This window comes from Castanea sativa, chromosome 5 (assembly GCF_040712315.1).
Source record: "Castanea sativa cultivar Marrone di Chiusa Pesio chromosome 5, ASM4071231v1".
In the NCBI taxonomy this organism is placed as follows: Eukaryota; Viridiplantae; Streptophyta; class Magnoliopsida; order Fagales; family Fagaceae; genus Castanea; species Castanea sativa.
Window position 1 is genome coordinate 42,270,012 of NC_134017.1, and position 17,866 is coordinate 42,287,877.

General features: G+C 41.4%; 2 protein-coding genes across 2 annotated transcripts; both read right to left on the reverse strand.

Annotated features, from left to right (window-relative positions):
* Positions 1-11,831: 11,831 nt before the first annotated feature.
* On the reverse strand, positions 11,832-12,860 carry LOC142635220 (uncharacterized). The gene is made up of 4 exons (XM_075809418.1): positions 12,714-12,860; positions 12,402-12,614; positions 12,180-12,252; positions 11,832-11,935 (listed from the first exon to the last, which is right to left on the reverse strand). The coding sequence occupies exons 1-4, from the start codon at positions 12,858-12,860 to the stop codon at positions 11,832-11,834; spliced, it is 537 nt and encodes a 178-aa protein (XP_075665533.1).
* A 3,856-nt stretch (positions 12,861-16,716) lies between these two features.
* LOC142633952 (glutaredoxin-C9-like) lies at positions 16,717-17,480 on the reverse strand. Its single transcript, XM_075808213.1, has one exon. It carries the CDS (start codon positions 17,403-17,405, stop codon positions 16,959-16,961), a length of 447 nt encoding a protein of 148 aa, XP_075664328.1. The 5' UTR covers positions 17,406-17,480; the 3' UTR covers positions 16,717-16,958.
* Between the last annotated feature and the right edge of the window lie 386 nt (positions 17,481-17,866).

A 17,866-nucleotide genomic window follows, 5' to 3' on the forward strand; every position in this document is an offset into this window, starting at 1 on the left:
TCTGCAAGTTCAACGTCATTTACTATTGTAATCTTAAAATTCATTGAGTTAAAGGTAGATACTATTGTAATCAGGGTATATACAAATGCATAAATTAAGTTTGTAAGCCATCAGTTCTGCGTACCAAAATCACCATTGTAAGGACACAATTCAAATTCCCAAACTATGACTGGAGGGAGATGGGCTTGAAAGGCCTTTCTTTACAATAAATTTGTAGAGGATGGGTTTGTAATCTAGATTTCAAGGATGGTTTAGACAATAAGGGAAAGAACGGGCTTTGGGCCCAATGGGACAAATTAAAGAGTTGTTTGCAAGAGTAAGACTTAGAATTCCTCCTCGGACGAAATCCGAGGATAGTTTATAATAGTATTTCCTTAAGTTTGGATACAAATATTGATTATCATATACTATTGGCTCTTTTTCTTCCTGAAAAAGCCTCCCTCTTCTTCGTAGGACTTCTCCTTCATTTATACTTCTTTTTCTCCTCTTCATCGTCCTCCATCTCATGGTTGTAATTCTGGTTTTGGATACTTGTCCCATCAATCCTTCCCTAAAACCCGCTGGGGTCAAGGACCAAGTTCCAAACTTCATGCTCACGTCCCATCCTTCCATCCATGCAGTCAATATATCAATTTACATAGCTTTTAATGTATGGGCGGTGGTAGCAGCTTTACCTTAGATATTCCCCCGCCCTTTCTATTGTCCTCCACGTGTACCGTGTATTCCCGTAGCCGTAGGATTCTTTACAACATATCCCGGGGATACTAAACTTCTCGTCCAATGTCCTCGGATTAACAATCCGAGGACAAATATACTCCTCGGACATAATTGGTCATTCGTTTATCATATCTTTATTTGACATTTCTTTATGAGATCCCTTCAGATACTCCAAGATCATTTTGATGTCTTCGGTTTAGGGTTTGTAGCCCAAAAGACCTCGTTGGGCCATCCTTGGTAAATTACTGGGCCCAATGCCCCTACAATAGCCCCTCGAGATTCTTTATTTCTTCACCTCGGGAGGAAAATAGGATCTCGACTTTAAAATACTTTCTTATTCTGCAGAACCTTGGCAATATTGCTGACGGGGAAATAACTTTTGAACTACCCGTCGCATGTTCCCAATATTTCGGTATGCGAAACGCCCCTGAATTAATTACTGGCGCTTTTATGTCCCCCATGTTTCAAAGATGTGACACATATCCAACGGTTGAGAGCGGTTCCTGTGTTGAGGCGGGAATTCGCCCGCTTCATAACACCTTTTGATATATAAGTACTAATATTCTTCAAAATTCTTCACACTACAGTAACCTCATAACGTACCTGCCATATTTTCCATCTTCCCATACTTTCTCTTTCTATCAAGTACCCTGTCCGAGGTGACCGTTCTTTCTTCTTTTTTTAAAAGTAAGTTCTTCAATACTCTTTTCCCTCCTTATCAGCTTTTTATTTCTTTTGTTTCTTTTCCTTCCCATCTTTTCTTTTTCTCTGCATCTTTCATCCTCGGCGTAGTTCTTTGTTAGTTTTCTTCACACCCCTTTTTTTCAAAGATGGGTAGATTTGCGCCCCTGGTAGATTCAAACGAAAAAATAGAGCAGTTTAAGGTTAAGTACAAAATCCCCTCGGATGTATCTATTAGGTACTGTAACAAGGAAGAATATTATACAAAAAGAGAAATGGGGGAAGTTGTAATCCCGATGATTGCGTTCATCGAAGGGGGAATGAAAATCCCCATGGGAGCCGTGACTAGGGATTATCTTAGGGCTTTTAGATTAGCTCCCACCCAGTGCGCCCCAAATGTCTTTAGGATCCTAGGTTCCATAGATGCCTTAAATGAGAAGATGAACCTAGGGCTCACTCACCACGATGTGAACTGGGTTTATAACCTCCATTACCTAAGCAAAAAAGACGAATATTACCTAAAATCTAGATACCCAGAAGTTAGGCTAATTCAATGTCTGCCTGAATCAAATAAGGGCCTAAAAAACGACTTCCTGATCGTATCAGGAAATTGGCACGACGGCCTCCCCTGTCCGACAAGGGAAGGGACTCCAGGTGAAGTTTTTTTTACATATTATTATCTTTTGTCTTTTTACTTATTCTTACCCTCTTCTACTTGGATAACTCTACAGATCCACACGCAGCGGATCGTCATCCTAATCTTGTTGATTTCAGACGGTTGGACAGGATCCTACAAGTTGAGGTTTTCGTGCATGTTGACGGCCAACTCTGAGCGGCTCATCTGATCCTCGGCTACACTCCGATATCCAAAGCCTTTCAGGCTCCGAAGTGCGTGATCAAAGCCCACGATCCTCGCCTTCCTCGGATTAGCGTTGCCGTTGAAGGTTTCTTGCTACCGGAGGGGACTACTATTCCTCAAGGCACTTTGGTCACCCAACCAATCCAACCACCACAATTCGTTCCAGTTGGGATTCCCATAGTCCCTTTCCCCACACAATCAATCCCTGGTGAAGCTGCGTCATCCCACCCTACCGTAAAGGAAGAAGAAGAAGAAATAGTTGAGGTCTCTGATTCCGAGGACGAGTTTGAGGTTTTTAATCAACCCCACTCTCCTAAAGATTCAACTCCCATCCTCGGCACCTCTACACAAATCTCGAAAGCTACTACTCAACAGACTGATAATATGGGCATTCAACACAAGATTAAGCCCAGCCTAAAAGATGTTCTTGAGGGCGCTGATAAAGGCCTTAGAGCCTAAGAACCTCCTAAAGAGGTGCGCCCTCGGACCCAAGAAAAGGGTGCTGACAAAACCCCTGAAACTAGGCTTCCTCCTCCTCCCCCATCCTCCCAAACTTAACGCACCAACGTAGCTGACCTTAAAAGAAAAAGGGATCAGCCGAAAGGGAAGGAAGTGGTGGAGGCAGGAAAGGGCTCTCTTTCCAAGGAGCCCAAGGTAGAAAAGGGTGGAAAGCAGGCTCGCACCGTGCAGACTAGGTCGGAAAGAAGAACCGAACAGCAGGTGGTCGTGCGCGCCCCTATATGGCTCCTTGACATGTCCATGGACGACGAGGCTATCACTGTGGACGCGTCCATCAGAAACTCTGATGAAGGGACAGCTGCATGCGTCGCAGATGCATTGGAGCAGGCGCTGTTACTCCCCGAGGACATGGGTGAGCTTAGAAAGAAAAGGGACCACAACGTTTTTATGACTTTGAAGAAGGAGCTTGCAATGGTGAGTTTTTTCCTCTAAAACCTGGGCTATTATTTTTATTATATATATATATATATATTTTATACATATATGTCTAAGTTTTATATGTTTCGTTCGCAGGCCGTTCAATCTGCCCATAGGGCAGAAGAGATTGCCATCAGCTCCTATAAATCTCTGAGGGCCGAGGAATCCAGGCGTGAAACTGCCCAAAAGATTTCGGACCTTCATAAGAAGAAACTGCAGGAGGTCTCAACAAAGTTGGCTAAGGCAGAGAGTGATAAGGCAGGCTTAGAGGCTGATCTGAAAACAACGACTAAACAGGCCGAGGATCAGCGCCAAATGCTCCGTCAAGCTGACGATAACCTCTCAGCAGCACGAAGGCTCATTGAGGATCTCAAGAAAGATCTGAACGAGTCTGAGAGGGTCAAAGAGAAGGCCATCAAGGGCAAAGAGGAAGCCTTTGAGGAGAAGAAAAAGGCTGAGAAAGCAAAAGAAGAGGCCGAGATCTCAAGGGACCAAGCTGAACAAGACGGTTATGATATAGGTGTGAAGGAGATCACCGAAACTTTCAAAGCTCAGGTTCCCGAGGTATGTAGGCATTACTGCCTCCAAGTGTGGAATGAGGCACTTTCCCAAGCTGGGGTTGATGCCTCTTCCACTCTTTGGAAAGCAAGAAGTGTCTACTATCCTCCTCGCAATTCGAGCTTCTACCATTCCCGAAGCGGCCGTATCATCCGAGGATAAAAGAGGCGATTTGGTGAAGACTTAACTCTTCCTGAAGATACCCTCAAGCAAGTTGATCCAGTACAAGAAAAGGCACTAGAAGACATACAGCCTTCAAGCGACCTTCAGGAATCTTCAAAGGATGAGCTGGGCGATCAAGCTAATCCAATAACTTTGAAGGATGATCCCAAAGGCAAAGGAATTGCCGATGAGTCTCTGGTGCAGCCTCCACCTCCTCAAGACCCTAAAGGCCCTCTGAAGATTAAGCTTAAACCGTGACTACTTCTCCGTAGTTTTTTTTTTTTTTTTTTTTGTTTAAGTGTAATTTCGCAAGTACTATTTGAATCTAGTATATTTGAATCTAATATAAGTGCAAATGTTACTTTCCTTATTAGATGGCTTCTCCCCTTTTTCTTTTGTTTTAACTATATCACTCCAAAAGTACTATCTTTTTGCTCTAACTTAAATTAAAGCCATAACCTGGATCGAAATTGATACTCTAGGCAGGCTTAACATGCCAAGAACTACATTAAGTGATGCTCATGGATTTCTTATCCGTTTATCATTATGTCAGAGAGACTTTAAGTAATTAATTCTTCATTTTGGACTTCTATTGACCTAGGCATGCAAAGCCTTGATACTTTAACAAAAAGAAAAGAAATGTTAATTTTCCCAAAGTAAATGATCCGAGGACCAGAAAATAACTGATTTAACACTTTGGTAAAGAATATCAATTTAGACCTGTATGTGGTCCGAGGATCCAGGCATATCAAGCTTCGGTTTGATATTTAAATGAAACAAGCTCGAAATGTTAATTTTCCCAAAGTAGATGATCCGAGGACAGGACATAAGCGAGGTTCTCGTTTTAACACTTGGTAAAAAACATCAATTTAGACGAGGTATGTGGTCCGAGGATCCAGCATACCAAGCTTCCGCTTTGATATTTAAATGAAACAACTGAAATGTTAATTTTTCCAAAGTAGATGATCCGAGGACCAGACATAACTGAGGTTCTGTTTAACACTTGATAAAAAACATCAATTTAGACGAGGTATGTGGTCCGAGGATCCAGGCATACCAAGCTTCAGTTTGATATTTAAATGAAACAACTGAAATGTTAATTTTTCCAAAGTAGATGATCCGAGGACCAAACATAACTTAGGTTCTGTTTAACACTTGGTAAAAAATATCAATTTAGACGAGGTATGTGGTCCGAGGATCCAGGCATACCAAGCTTCAGTTTGATATTTAAATGAACGAAGACAATGAATACAATGTAGTTTTAACAAAAAACGGCCGAAGTGCCTTTTATTTAATAATAATACCTTCGTAGATTATTTACATTCCAGGGACGTTGTACAACACGTTCGTCCAAATCTTCAAGATTGTAAGCCCCTATTCATGCGACCGAAGTAATACGATACGGTCCTTCCCAGTTGGGCCCCAATTTTCCCCAAGCTGGGTTCTTTGTTGTGCCCAAAACTTTCCTTAATACCAAGTCGCCAAGTCCAAGAGGTCGAAGCTTTACATGAGAATCATACCCCTTTTTTAGCTTATGTTGATAATAAGCTAGTTGAACCATGGCGTTCTCCCGTCGTTCCTCAATTAAGTCCAAATTTCTCCTCAATAGATCATCATTGCTATCTGGAACGAAAAAGCTTTTCTTCAGGGTTGGGAACCCAGTCTCTAAGGGTATACTGCCTCGGCTCCATAAGTCATGGAGAACAGTGTTTCACTTGTGGATCTTCGTGGCGTAGTTCGATACGTCCATAAGACATGTGGCAGTTCTTCTACCCACCTCCCCTTAGCGTCCCCCAACCTCTTTTTGAGTCCACTCACTATTACCTTGTTGACAGCCTCGGCTTGCCCATTTCCTTGCGGATAAGCCGGAGTGGAATATCTATTCGTGATGCCCAGATCACAGCAGTATTTTCGAAAGGCTTTGCTATCAAATTGTAAACCATTATCTGAAATGAGAGTATGAGGGATGCCGAACCTGGTAAAGATATTTTTCCATACAAACTTTTTTGCTTCCATGTCTCTAATATTTGATAATGGTTCGGCTTCAACCCATTTGGTGAAGTAATCTGTTCCGACGAGGAGCCATCTCCTGTTTCCTATTGCTTTGGGGAAGGGTCCAACAATGTCTAAGCCCCATTGAGCAAAAGGCCAAGGGCTAGATAGAGGATTAAGGACTCCTCCTGGTTGATGTATATTTGGAGCGAATCTTTGACATTGGTCGCACTTCTTCGCATAATCCTGCGCCTCCCTCTGCATATTTGGCCACCAATAGCCCTGACTAAGGGCTCTGTGAGCTAAAGACCTTCCCCCTGTGTGACTTCCGCAAATCTCTTCGTATAACTCTTCCAAAAGTAGCTCCGTTGCCTCGGGGTGCATACATAACAAATATGGTCCCGAAAAGGAGCGTTTCGTACAATTTCGGTCCTCGGATAACCGAAACGAGTGGCCTTTCTCGCGAACTTTGTCCGCTCTCGGCCTTTTCTCCAGGCAGATGTCATTTATGAGAAATGTTATTATCCATCCATCCAACTAGGCCTCGTCCTAATTTGAAGAGTTTGAGTGGAGTTACCAATCGTCCCTACGGGTTTCAATGTATCTTCAACAAGGATAACTCGTGGTAGACCTTATGCCGAGGACGTTGCGAGTGTGGCTAATGAGTCGGCATGGGTATTGCCACATCTGGATACATGTAATAGTGAAAAAGACGTAAATTTAGATTGCATACACCTGACCTTGGTTAGGTATGCTTGCATTCTGGAATCTCTTGCTTCTAGCTTCCCTTCTACTTGGCCTACCACCAATAGTGAATTCGAGAACATTTGCACCGTCTTCCTTCCATTTGATGAACCATGTTCATCCCTGCGAGACGGCCTCATACGCTTCGTTGTTGGTGGCCGAGAATCCCAATCTCAAAGATTTCTCAAAATAATTCCCTGGGACATCAAAACTAGCCCTATACCGTATCCCTTGATTTCTGCCCGTCCACATGCACCTTTCCATAATGGGAGGCTCTTTGCATGAAATCATGCCTACCGATTTTTTACCCATGCCTCGATTCTTCATTATAGTCTTCCAACGAAGGCTCGGCAAATTCCGCCACAAGATCCGCGATGACTGCCCCTTTATAGAGGTGCGAGGCATATATTTGATGTCAAAAGCTCCTAAGACAGCTCCCATTTGGCAATTCTTCCCATATAATTCGCACTTCGCGAATCGATTTAAGAGGGAGTTGTGTAAGGACAACAACCGTATGAGATTGGAAGTAATGGGGAAGTCTTCGTGTAGCATGGACTATCGCCAAGATAGCTTTCTCCAATGGCAAATAACTCGGCTCGGCCTCATGCAGAGACTTGCTTACATAATAAACCGGTCTCTCGGATATTATTATCATCTCGGATAAGAACCAAACTAACTGCATGGTTTGCCACTGCAATATATGCAAACAGAATTTCATCAACTTCTGGTCGAGACATAACGGGCGGTTGCGAGAGATACTCTTTAAGCTGTTGGAAAGCCACCGCGCACTCCTCGGTCCATTCATAGCCCTTCCATTTATTCAACAACTGAAAGAAAGGTCGCATCTGCGGACCGAGATATAAAATCGGTTGAGAGCAATGTCATACCTGTTAGCCTCTGCACTTCCTTAGGATTCCGAGGTGGGTGTAAGTTGTTTATCGCCTTAACCTGAGCAAGATTTACTTCAATTCCCCGGTGAGTCACCATATAACCTAGAAACTTGCCCGATCCCACACCAAAAGAGCATTTAGAGGGATTGAGCCGCAATTTATACTCTCTTAGCTTTTGAAAAGTGTTGCCCAGATCTTCCAGATGCGCGAAAACTTCCTTACTCTTTACCACCATATCGTCCACGTATACCTCAATAGTTTTTCCTAGCTGTGCCTCAAACATTCTTGTCATCATCCTTTGGTAGGTAGCCCCTGCGTTTTTCAAACCAAAGGGCATTACCTTATAATGATAATTTCCCGTAGGAGTGACGAATGCAGTCTTCTCCTGGTCCTCAACGGCCAAAGGTATCTGGTGATAACCTTGGAAAGCATCAAGAAAACTCATCCGAGGATGTCCAACAGTAGCGTCAATCAATTGATCAATCCGAGGCATTGGGAATGAGTCCTTCGGGCAAGCCTTGTTTAAATCTGTGAAGTCTACACAAACTCTCCACTTCACATTCTTCTTTTTCACCACCACCGTATGGGCTAACCATTCAGGATAAAACACTTCTTTGATAGCACCTGCTTTTTTGAGTTTGAGCACTTCCTCTTTTACGGCTTCGGAATGTTCTTTGGAGGACCTCCGTGGTGGTTGCCTCCTCGGTACCACAGTTGGATTGACCTTTAAATGATGACATATGAAGCTCGAATCAACCCCAGGGGCCTCATACGCATTCCAAGCAAATACATCCATATTTTTCCTTAAAAATAAAATCAGCTTCGTCTTCTCTTCCTGTGGCAATTGAACTCCAACCTGAAAGAACTTCTCAGGGTTATTGTCTATGAGAATTTTCTCCAATTCTTCACATACCGCTTCATCTACCTTGGCTGCGGCAAGACACTTTGATTGCTATGCTTCTCCGTTAGCCGAGGCCGAGGAATCTAGCTCTGGTCGACGCAGAATTGCAGCCGTGACACACTGTTGAGCCACAGATTGACTCCCAAGTAACTCCACCACCTGGTCTCCAGAATGAAATTTAACTTTGACATGCAAGGTTGAGGAAACAGCCCCTAATGCATGCAGCCAAGGTCTCGCTACAATAGCCGTATAGGGAGAATAAGCATCGACCACGATGAAATCTACATCTACCACCTCCGGACCTGATTGCACAGGCAGTGTAATTTGTCCCTTCGGAACGACAGCTCTCCCTTCGAAGCTTATCAAGGGTGAGTCATATGCCATAAGATCTTCAACCCTTAAATTCAAGCCTCTAAATAGGTCAGGGTACATGATATCTGCGCCACTGCCTTGATCAACCATTACCCTCTTTACATCATAGTTCCCTATTCTAAGGGTTACCACTAAGGCATCATCATGAGGCTGGATAGTCCCCATCTTGTCCTCTTCAGAGAAACTTAGGACTGGTAGGATGCTTGCCTTAATCCTCTTCGGCTGATCCCATGACTCTTTGGCCAATGTTCGAGCCATCGACATTACCCCGAAAGGAGTTGAGCCATCCTTCAGTGTGCCGCAAAAATGACATTGATAGTACCTAGAGGAGGTCTCGACGAAGGGCCGTCGTGGTTTGCTACTCCCGATTGGTTTCCTCGCCCATTAGGTTGGTACAGAACCTGCCGCTCTTTCCCTCCTTAACCAATTGTTCCAAATGATTCCACAAAGTGCGACAATCCTCGGTGGTATGACCCCTCTCCTGGTGATAATGGCAATGGAGATTTTGGTTGCGTCTCAAAGGGTCCCCTGTCATTTTATTTGGCCATTTGAAAAAAGCTCATGCCTTATTTTCTCCAACAGCTGCTGCACCGGCTCCTTGAAGACGGTGTTGACCACTTGTGGGGGTATGTGACCAGCCTGCTTGGAAAAATCCCGTGCAGGCCTATTGTTGTTGTATCTGTCCGACCTGAAATCCCTCCTTTCTTGTGGGATAACCTTCGCCTTGCCTTTTCCCTACTGCTGATCTTCCTTAACCCTTTTGTACTCATCGATGCGATCCATCAGTCGACGCACACTTCTAACAGGTTTCTTCGTTAAGGACTTCCTCAAGTCATGCTCCATCGGTAGGCCGACCTTGAAGGTCCTTATTGCCACATCATCGAAGTCCCCGTCAATCTCGTTGAACATTTCCCAATACCTGTCCGAATACGTTTTCAGGGTTTCCCCTTCCCTCATAGCCATGGATAATAAAGAATCCAATGGTCGAGGAACTTTACTGCACGTGATAAAGCGAGAACCAAATGCTCTAGTAAGCTCTTTGAAAGAATCAATGGAGCCTGCCCTTAAGCCGTCAAACCATCTCATGGCCACGGGCCCCAGGCTAGAAGGAAAGATCTTGCATATCAAAGTTTCATTCCTGGCATGCACTGCCATTCTCTGGCTGAAATGGCTTACGTGCTCCACAGGATCCGTCCGACCATTGTAAATAGTGAAGGCCGGTTGTGTGAAGCGCCGAGGTAACCTCCCTTCCTCCAATCTGCGCGTGAAGGGTGACCTGGAGATTTGGTGTAACGCTCTTCCCATTGCGTCATTTCCCAAGCCCCTAGAGGGGTAGTCTCTGCCACGCCTCCCATGCAGATTGTCTTCTTCGGAAGAGAAAGATTCACCTGGGGGAGTCCTGGATCTCTGCCCGTAATTGTCATCCTCAGATCCTTCCGAAGAGGGGTCAGAGACCGGAAGAGTTCCCCTTCGCCTTTCGTGACCCAATCTCCTCTTTAGGCCGTCGATCTCCTTTTGCATGGCTCTGGCATTTCTTTCATAAGGAACTCTGCTTCCTCCTTGCGAATGACTTGCACTTCTGATGGTGTGTGTAGTATGTACACTACCTTCCCGGTTCTCTCCGTGATCAGGATGCAAGGAGTGATCCTCACGCTGGGAGCCTACGGACTCCGCGCTGTGTTGTGGTCCTGATCCTACCATGATGTTCTAAACTTCCTTAAAGACTAAATTCCCACAGACGGCGCCAATTGTAAGGACACAATTCAAATTCCCAAACTATGACTGGAGGGAGATGGGCTTGAAAGGCCTTTCTTTACAATAAATTTGTAGAGGATGGGTTTCTAATCTAGATTTCAAGGATGGTTTAGACAATAAGGAAAAGAACGGGCTTTGGGTCCAATGGGACAAATTAAAGAGTTGTTTGCAAGAGTAAGACTTAGAATTCCTCCTCGGAGGAAATCCGAGGATAGTTTATAATAGTATTTCCTTAAGTTTGGATACAAATATTGATTATCATATACTATTGGCTCTTTTTCTTCCTGAAAAAGCCTCTCCATTCTTCGTAGGACTTCTCCTTCATTTATACTTCTTTTTCTCATCTTCATCGTCCTTCATCTCATGGTTGTAATGCTGGTTTTGGATACTTGTCCCATCAATCCTTCCCTAAAATCCGCTGGGGTCAGGGACCAAGTTCCAAACTTCATGCTCACGTCCCATCCTTCCATCCATGCAGTCAATATATCAATTTACATAGCTTTTAATGTATGGGCGGTGGTAGCAGCTTTACCTTAGATATTCCCCCGCCCTTTCTATTGTCCTCCACGTGTACCGTGTATTCCCGTAGCCATAGGATTCTTTATAACATATCCCGGGGATACTAAACTTCTCGTCCAATGTTCTCGGATTAACAATCCGAGGACAAATATACTCCTCGGACATAATTGGTCATTCGTTTATCATATCTTTATTTGACATTTCTTTATGAGATCCCTTCAGATACTCCAAGATCATTTTGATGTCTTCGATTTAGGGTTTCTAGCCCAAAAGACCTCGTTGGGCCATCCTTGGTAAATTACTGGGCCCAATGCCCCTACAACCATAATTTGAAAATTGTATATATATTCAAGTTTGTGAACCATCAGTTATGGTCTCCACAAAAAATTACCATAATGTTATATTGTCAAGAACATATCGATGTTGTGATATTGTTATGAACCTCTCTCATCTCAGCTTCGTCCAACATTGAGATCACATCTGTCATGGCATCATAATGACCTCCCTCACTACATCCATATGTGCCCCCTGCAGAGTTGGAATGTTCACCGTCGTTGTTTTCATGTGCTCTAATGAAATTGTGAAGAACCATTGTAGCAACAATGATGCGACATTGAGTGTGTAAGTGAAAGGGTGGCATACTTCTTAAAATTTTCCATTTATTCTTCCAAACTCCAAAAGTTCGTTCTATGACCGAACAAAGTGATGAATGGAGATAATTAAATTTCTCCTCTGGACGATGCAGCTATTCACCTCGATTAAACTCGGGGATGTGGTACCTCTCCCCTTTATATGGTGCAAGGAAGCCTTGCTTCGTAGGGTACCCTGAATCAACAAGATAGTACTTCCCTACAAAATTATATGTTTAGTGCATTAACATTTTCATTAAATAATACATACATTAATACTGTCAATTATTCTGCATATTTAAAACCTAGTGGAGGTTTTGGAAAGTTGGCACTTTCATTATTGAGGCAGTTTAAAAATATCCTTGTGTCATGCGCTGACCCTTTCCATCCAACACACGCAAATGTGAATTTCATGTCAAAATCACATGTGCACATGCAGTTTGTTGTTACGATCCCTTTCCTACCTCTATACGGGTGTTGCTCATCAACAGGTACGACCACTTCGACGTGGACCCCATCAATCGCACCAATGCAACCCTAACCATGGCCACAAAAATACAATGTAAAAAGGTATACACGGTATGACAATAAAAATAATTTGAATAAAATCAAGTCAAGATACCTAATTCACAAAGTACCTTGAAATGTGGCTAATATCGATCTGAATGCTAAATATGTTCTAGCACATTACGAAATGTACGATCAGTAGGCTTGATAATGTCTGGTGCCAAAACGGTGGCTACCAATGTAACTACCGTGGCCACGTGTCGATGCACTGTCTCACTCGAATGCTGAAATCTATCATGCACTACTCTGTTACCCGAGGCATGACCAAGTACCACCAATGTCATTGCCACAGACTCTTCCAAGCAAACTCTTTTGGTACAGCTATATCCATACTAAGTGCGCAATGTATTACACAATTGTCGAAACACATGGCTTGACATTCTAAAAATATTGCAACATTTCTGCTCATTTCCATTTAATATATACTGTACCCATTCATACCCCGTTTGTATATTTGTATGCATTGGTACTTTGGTCATATAGGTCTCCACGTAAGCTACACATGCACACCCAGCTATATATGCCGCAAGTACAATGTCATCAGTCAGGTCGAAGTCTGAGTCATTTACCAAATCCATCATTCTGGAAGATTTAGAAATGCGTTATCTGACCAATACACATATATTCACCAGTCAATTGGATATAAAGCAATGCCACAGGGCAGAATTAAATCATCTGCATAAACTACACTTTTTTCTCCAAGCATTTAATACAGTGATTTTGATGTTATTTGAAAAAAAAAATCCTAAATCATTTACATAAACTACACATAAAATTCACAAGTGAAAAACAGAAAAATTAATTTTGCTCTAGTGGAGTTTCTTATTATAAATTGCTACACGTAAAACTCACATATGATTTGGATTTTTTTTTTTTTTTTATAGCTTTTACCAATATAAGCTTTTACCAAACTTTTACTAATATAAGCTTTTTTTATAGAATTTTTTTTTGTTAATTTTTTTTGTTTATAGCTTTTAGAACCGTTGGCCACTTTTTATTATTATTATTATTTTTTGGTTATAGTTTTTACCAATATAAGCTTTTACCAAACTTTTACCAATATAAGCTTTTTTTTTATGGCTTCTTCTTTTTCTTTTTTTTAGCTTTTAAAGTGGAGAGAACTATTGGCCACTTTTTTTTAAATTTTTTTTTTTTAGCTTTTACCAATATAAGCTCTTACCAAACTTTTACCAATATAAGTTTTTTTTATAGATTTTTTTTTTTGTTTATAGCTTTTAGAACCGTTGGCCACTTTTTATTTATTTATTTATTGTTATAGTTTTTACCAATATAAGCTTTTACCAAACTTTTACAATATAAGCTTTTTTTATAGCTCTTTTTTTTTTTTTTTTAGCATTTAAAGTGGAGAGAACCATTGGCCACTTTTTAAAATAAAAAAAAAAATTTATTGCTTTTATCAATATAAGCTTTTACCAAATTTTACCAATATAAGCTTTTACCAAACTTTTACCAATATAAGCTTTTTTTATAGATTGTTTTTTTGTTAATTTTTTTTGTTTATAGCTTTTACCAAAATTTTTTTAAAAATAATCATAACAACAATGGCACATGGAAAATGTCATTCATTTTAAGGCCAATTTAATGATCACAGCCTATCATGGAATACTCAAGGAGTTCATATATTACTTCCTAGCAGAATGTAAAAGATGAGTACATGCCTATTATATCCAAATCAAGATGAAGACAATGACCAAGAGAGGCCAAAGTTTGTTAACAGTAATAAATTTTTAAGACATATTTGTGAACACACAAAAAATAAAAATAAACAAAAAAGAGTGCAATAGGTACATTTTTGAAAATCCGATTACTACACAACACCACATTGAAGCAACCCTATCGAGACAATCCCCTTTCATTCAGAGAAAATGAAATTGAGGGTTCCTTTGGAACTGCATCTCTAGCCACTTCAGCTGAATGTCCTTGTCATGAACAAGTGTTGCAATCATGCTCCTATTCACTACTGTTTCCATGAAGAAGAGGGTGTTAAACATAAAAAGACGATTGCCCGATTGCACCTCGGGAAGACTCAACACCATGTCCAGAATTTCTTTAAACTCAGTAATTGTTGTGTTTGCAATTGGTGGATGAGTACTTACAGTTCTACTTTCAACAATAACATTTGAGATACTCTTCAAAGAGTCGGACAACTCTTGCACAACTGAACACTTTTTTTTTTGGTTTCTTGCAAATTCCCCTAGTAATGTGGACACTGCTGAGCTTGCCTTTCCCCTTATCTAATGACGGTCCTACCCTCGACAATGATGGGTCTTCAACCTCCATTGGGTCAACATTCACAGAGGATTGACATTGGGGATCAACAAACTCTTTGCTATCAACGGAGTCCCCAGACCCTTCGGTGCTTTCCTTTGGCATTAGACCACTAGTGCAGAATGCATTTTTCCCCGTTGCAACTGTGCCTCCATACATGATGTCCATGGAGTCAAGATTCGGCATTCCTTATTTTCTAAAGGTTCCTGCGATGGGACATGCCTACATGTAGACAACCAGTAGTTAGAACACAATATAGTTGTAGGCAATGGAAGTGAACTCAAGGACATGTGAAGTGAACTCACCGCAATCTTTCGGGTCCACCAGTCATCAGTAGCATCAAGCTGCCCAGTTCCAGCATCAATACCCAACCCACTCTCATGCTCAAAATAGTCCTTATACTTCCTCCAATTTCTCCTCAGATGATCCCATTTATTTTTGAACTGCTGGTCAGTTACCACTTTTCCCATTTCTACCAACTACTTAATCACTTCATCAACCCCTTCCTTTCTCAAATATCCTCCCTTCCTCTTGCCCTCTAGGACTTGAACAGCACAGAATTCACAAAATGTTTTTACTTCATTCAGTTCTTGCCAATCTTGTCTCACATCATCACCACCATCATTCGATTTCCCCTTACCCATTTTTGCTACAAGCTTGGTCTATACTCATTGAGGCATTTCAACAAACAGGCCGTGTGCATGATATGCAATTGGTTACACATGCCCACATGAAAAATAAAAAGTAAACTCACATAGTCTACATACTACTGTCATGGCAAACACAAAAACTACACAGACTAGAGTTGAACACAACAACCACACACACACGTTGAACACAAAAAAACCCACAAATTCAAGCCTCATGGAAAATAACCACAGTATGAGAAGAGAGAGCGTGAGAAGAGAGAGAGCAAGTTACCTGTGAATGCAGAGACCCACAGTGGCGGCAACAGCATCCCAAGCAGAGAGAAGGTGCGCTCGAGCGTAGGAAGAACAGAGCTCCGAATCGGGTGGGTTTGTTCCGTGTAATGGATTTGTTCAGAGTAATGGGTTTCCTTTGTTTTAATGGATTATTGGTGGATGGGTAGGTGGAGTTCATTGAAGAGGAAAAGGACAGAGTATGATGAAGCGCATTGAAGACGTTTGCCACGGTAGTTGAGAGAGAGGGGACTAGTGTGAAATAGCTGTTGCTCTGCTTCTTTGGTCAGATCAGTGAATAAATTCGAAGAAGAAGAAAATATCCCTGGTGTTATAAATTGACCCAAAACGTACAGTGAAATAAAAAGCACAGACCAGTGAAATAAAATTTTGCAATGAAACGGTGCGTTGCAACCCGTTTCCTCTGCTCTTGGTGTCCATGAACAGTACACGCGATGTACTGTGCACTTACGTTTAACGAGTTTCAATTGGAGTTTGCGCGTTTCCTGTCCAATGCACTGTAGCTATGGGACCCATGCCGTGCTAGACACAAACGTGAAACGCTGGATTGAAAACGCTATCCAAACATTACCTAAGTGTGTTTATATGCCGACTTGGTGGATTTTGATCAAAGTCCTTTTTCCTATTCTAAAAATGTAAGGACCCCCTCTAAATAAATAAAAAATTTATAAAAAAAAAATGCCTATCGCAAATAGACTTAAAGGCAAGTCCATGCCACATTTTCAAACTCATGTAGGGGAATTTGTTTTTTCATGTGAAAAACACGGTTTTCATTTTGGTCATGGTGAAAAAAATAGTTAAAATATATCGTTGAGTGCAAGGATAGCGAGAATGTTCCAGCTCTATATGTACTTGAGGGTCTTGATCGAAGGCGGCCACTGATGGCACAATTTTATATATATATAGCGAGTCTGTTCCAGCTCTGTATGTACTTAAGGGTCTTGATCGAAGGCGGCCCTTGATGGCACAATTTTATATTTATTTATTTCTTTCTTTCTTCAAGTGTGTGTGTATATATATATATATATATATATATATATATATATATATATATACACACTTGAAGAAAGAAAGAAATAAATAAATAAATATATATATTTATTTATTTATTTATTTATTTCTTTCTTCAACAATACGGACGACGATGACATCGATGATGATAAATTGATAGGGAGGACAAATATTCTTTTGTAGAGTCTCGTACTGCTAGAAATAAGCTTTCAACGAATCAACTCCATTGATCTTTCACAAGACAAAAACTAAAATTCCATTAATCTACATACATATGTGTCTTTTTCCATTCCAAATAGACAAATTGAGATAATGAAAGAGAAATTTAAAGATAAAATTCCCAGCATTCCTCCCTCCAAAAATTATTGAGAAGGAACCCATGCTAAGAAATTAAAATGAGTACCAAACTGTGATTAAAAAACAAAAGTACAAGAATCAAAGCCACAAAGCCCCAGCTTCCTTCAAGACAGGTACCAATTCACCAGAAATATGAGTAGCCATGACTCTTTCTAACCCACCAAACAACTTGCCCCCAACAAAAACCACAGGGAATTGTACTGACGACCCATCTGGCCCACCTGATTTCTGATCAACACCAATAATTCTTAACAATTGGTTAACCACAGCAACCTCGTCCTGATCATCAACCTCGGAAACCGTGGGGTTCACACCAAGGCCTTGTAATAACCTCTTCACGACATGGCACATGCAACACCCACGTCTCCCAAACACTATCACAGCATTCTCTGATACCAGTTTCCCCACATTTGTTGCATCAGCAACACTAGTTGTCGTGGTTGTGGCGGTGGTGGATGTGTCACGTGATAGACCGATGGTGGTCGGAAAATATGTTTTGTAACTATAGGGAATTGCTTGATGCATGGTATAAAACTATGAAGATTAATTTGATTGATTGATTTTGAGAGAGAGAGAGAGAGAGAGAGAGAGAGTTGGGTTTGTTTGAAAAAGGGGGATGTGTTTGATTGTATATATAAGGGTAGGCGTGTTGTATAGAGGGGCGGTAGTAGTGGGGGGGCTGGAAATAAAAGAAACGAAGACTCTAACGTCAACGCCAGTTACGCAATCTACTACGTCATGGAACTTATGGGTGATAAGTTATTGCGTCACTGCTGGCTCGACAAATTCGAAATAGTTACTTGCAGCACGTCCCATCAGCTTTATCTATTTATTATTTTTACAAACCCGATACAATATTCAAAAAGTATCTTACTATTGGAATTTCGGCATTGCCACGTAATTCGTCACAATTTTGTGTCATAATTTATCATAAGATAAGTTATTATTAGTAAAATTATGTTTCTATATGACCCACTAACACACAT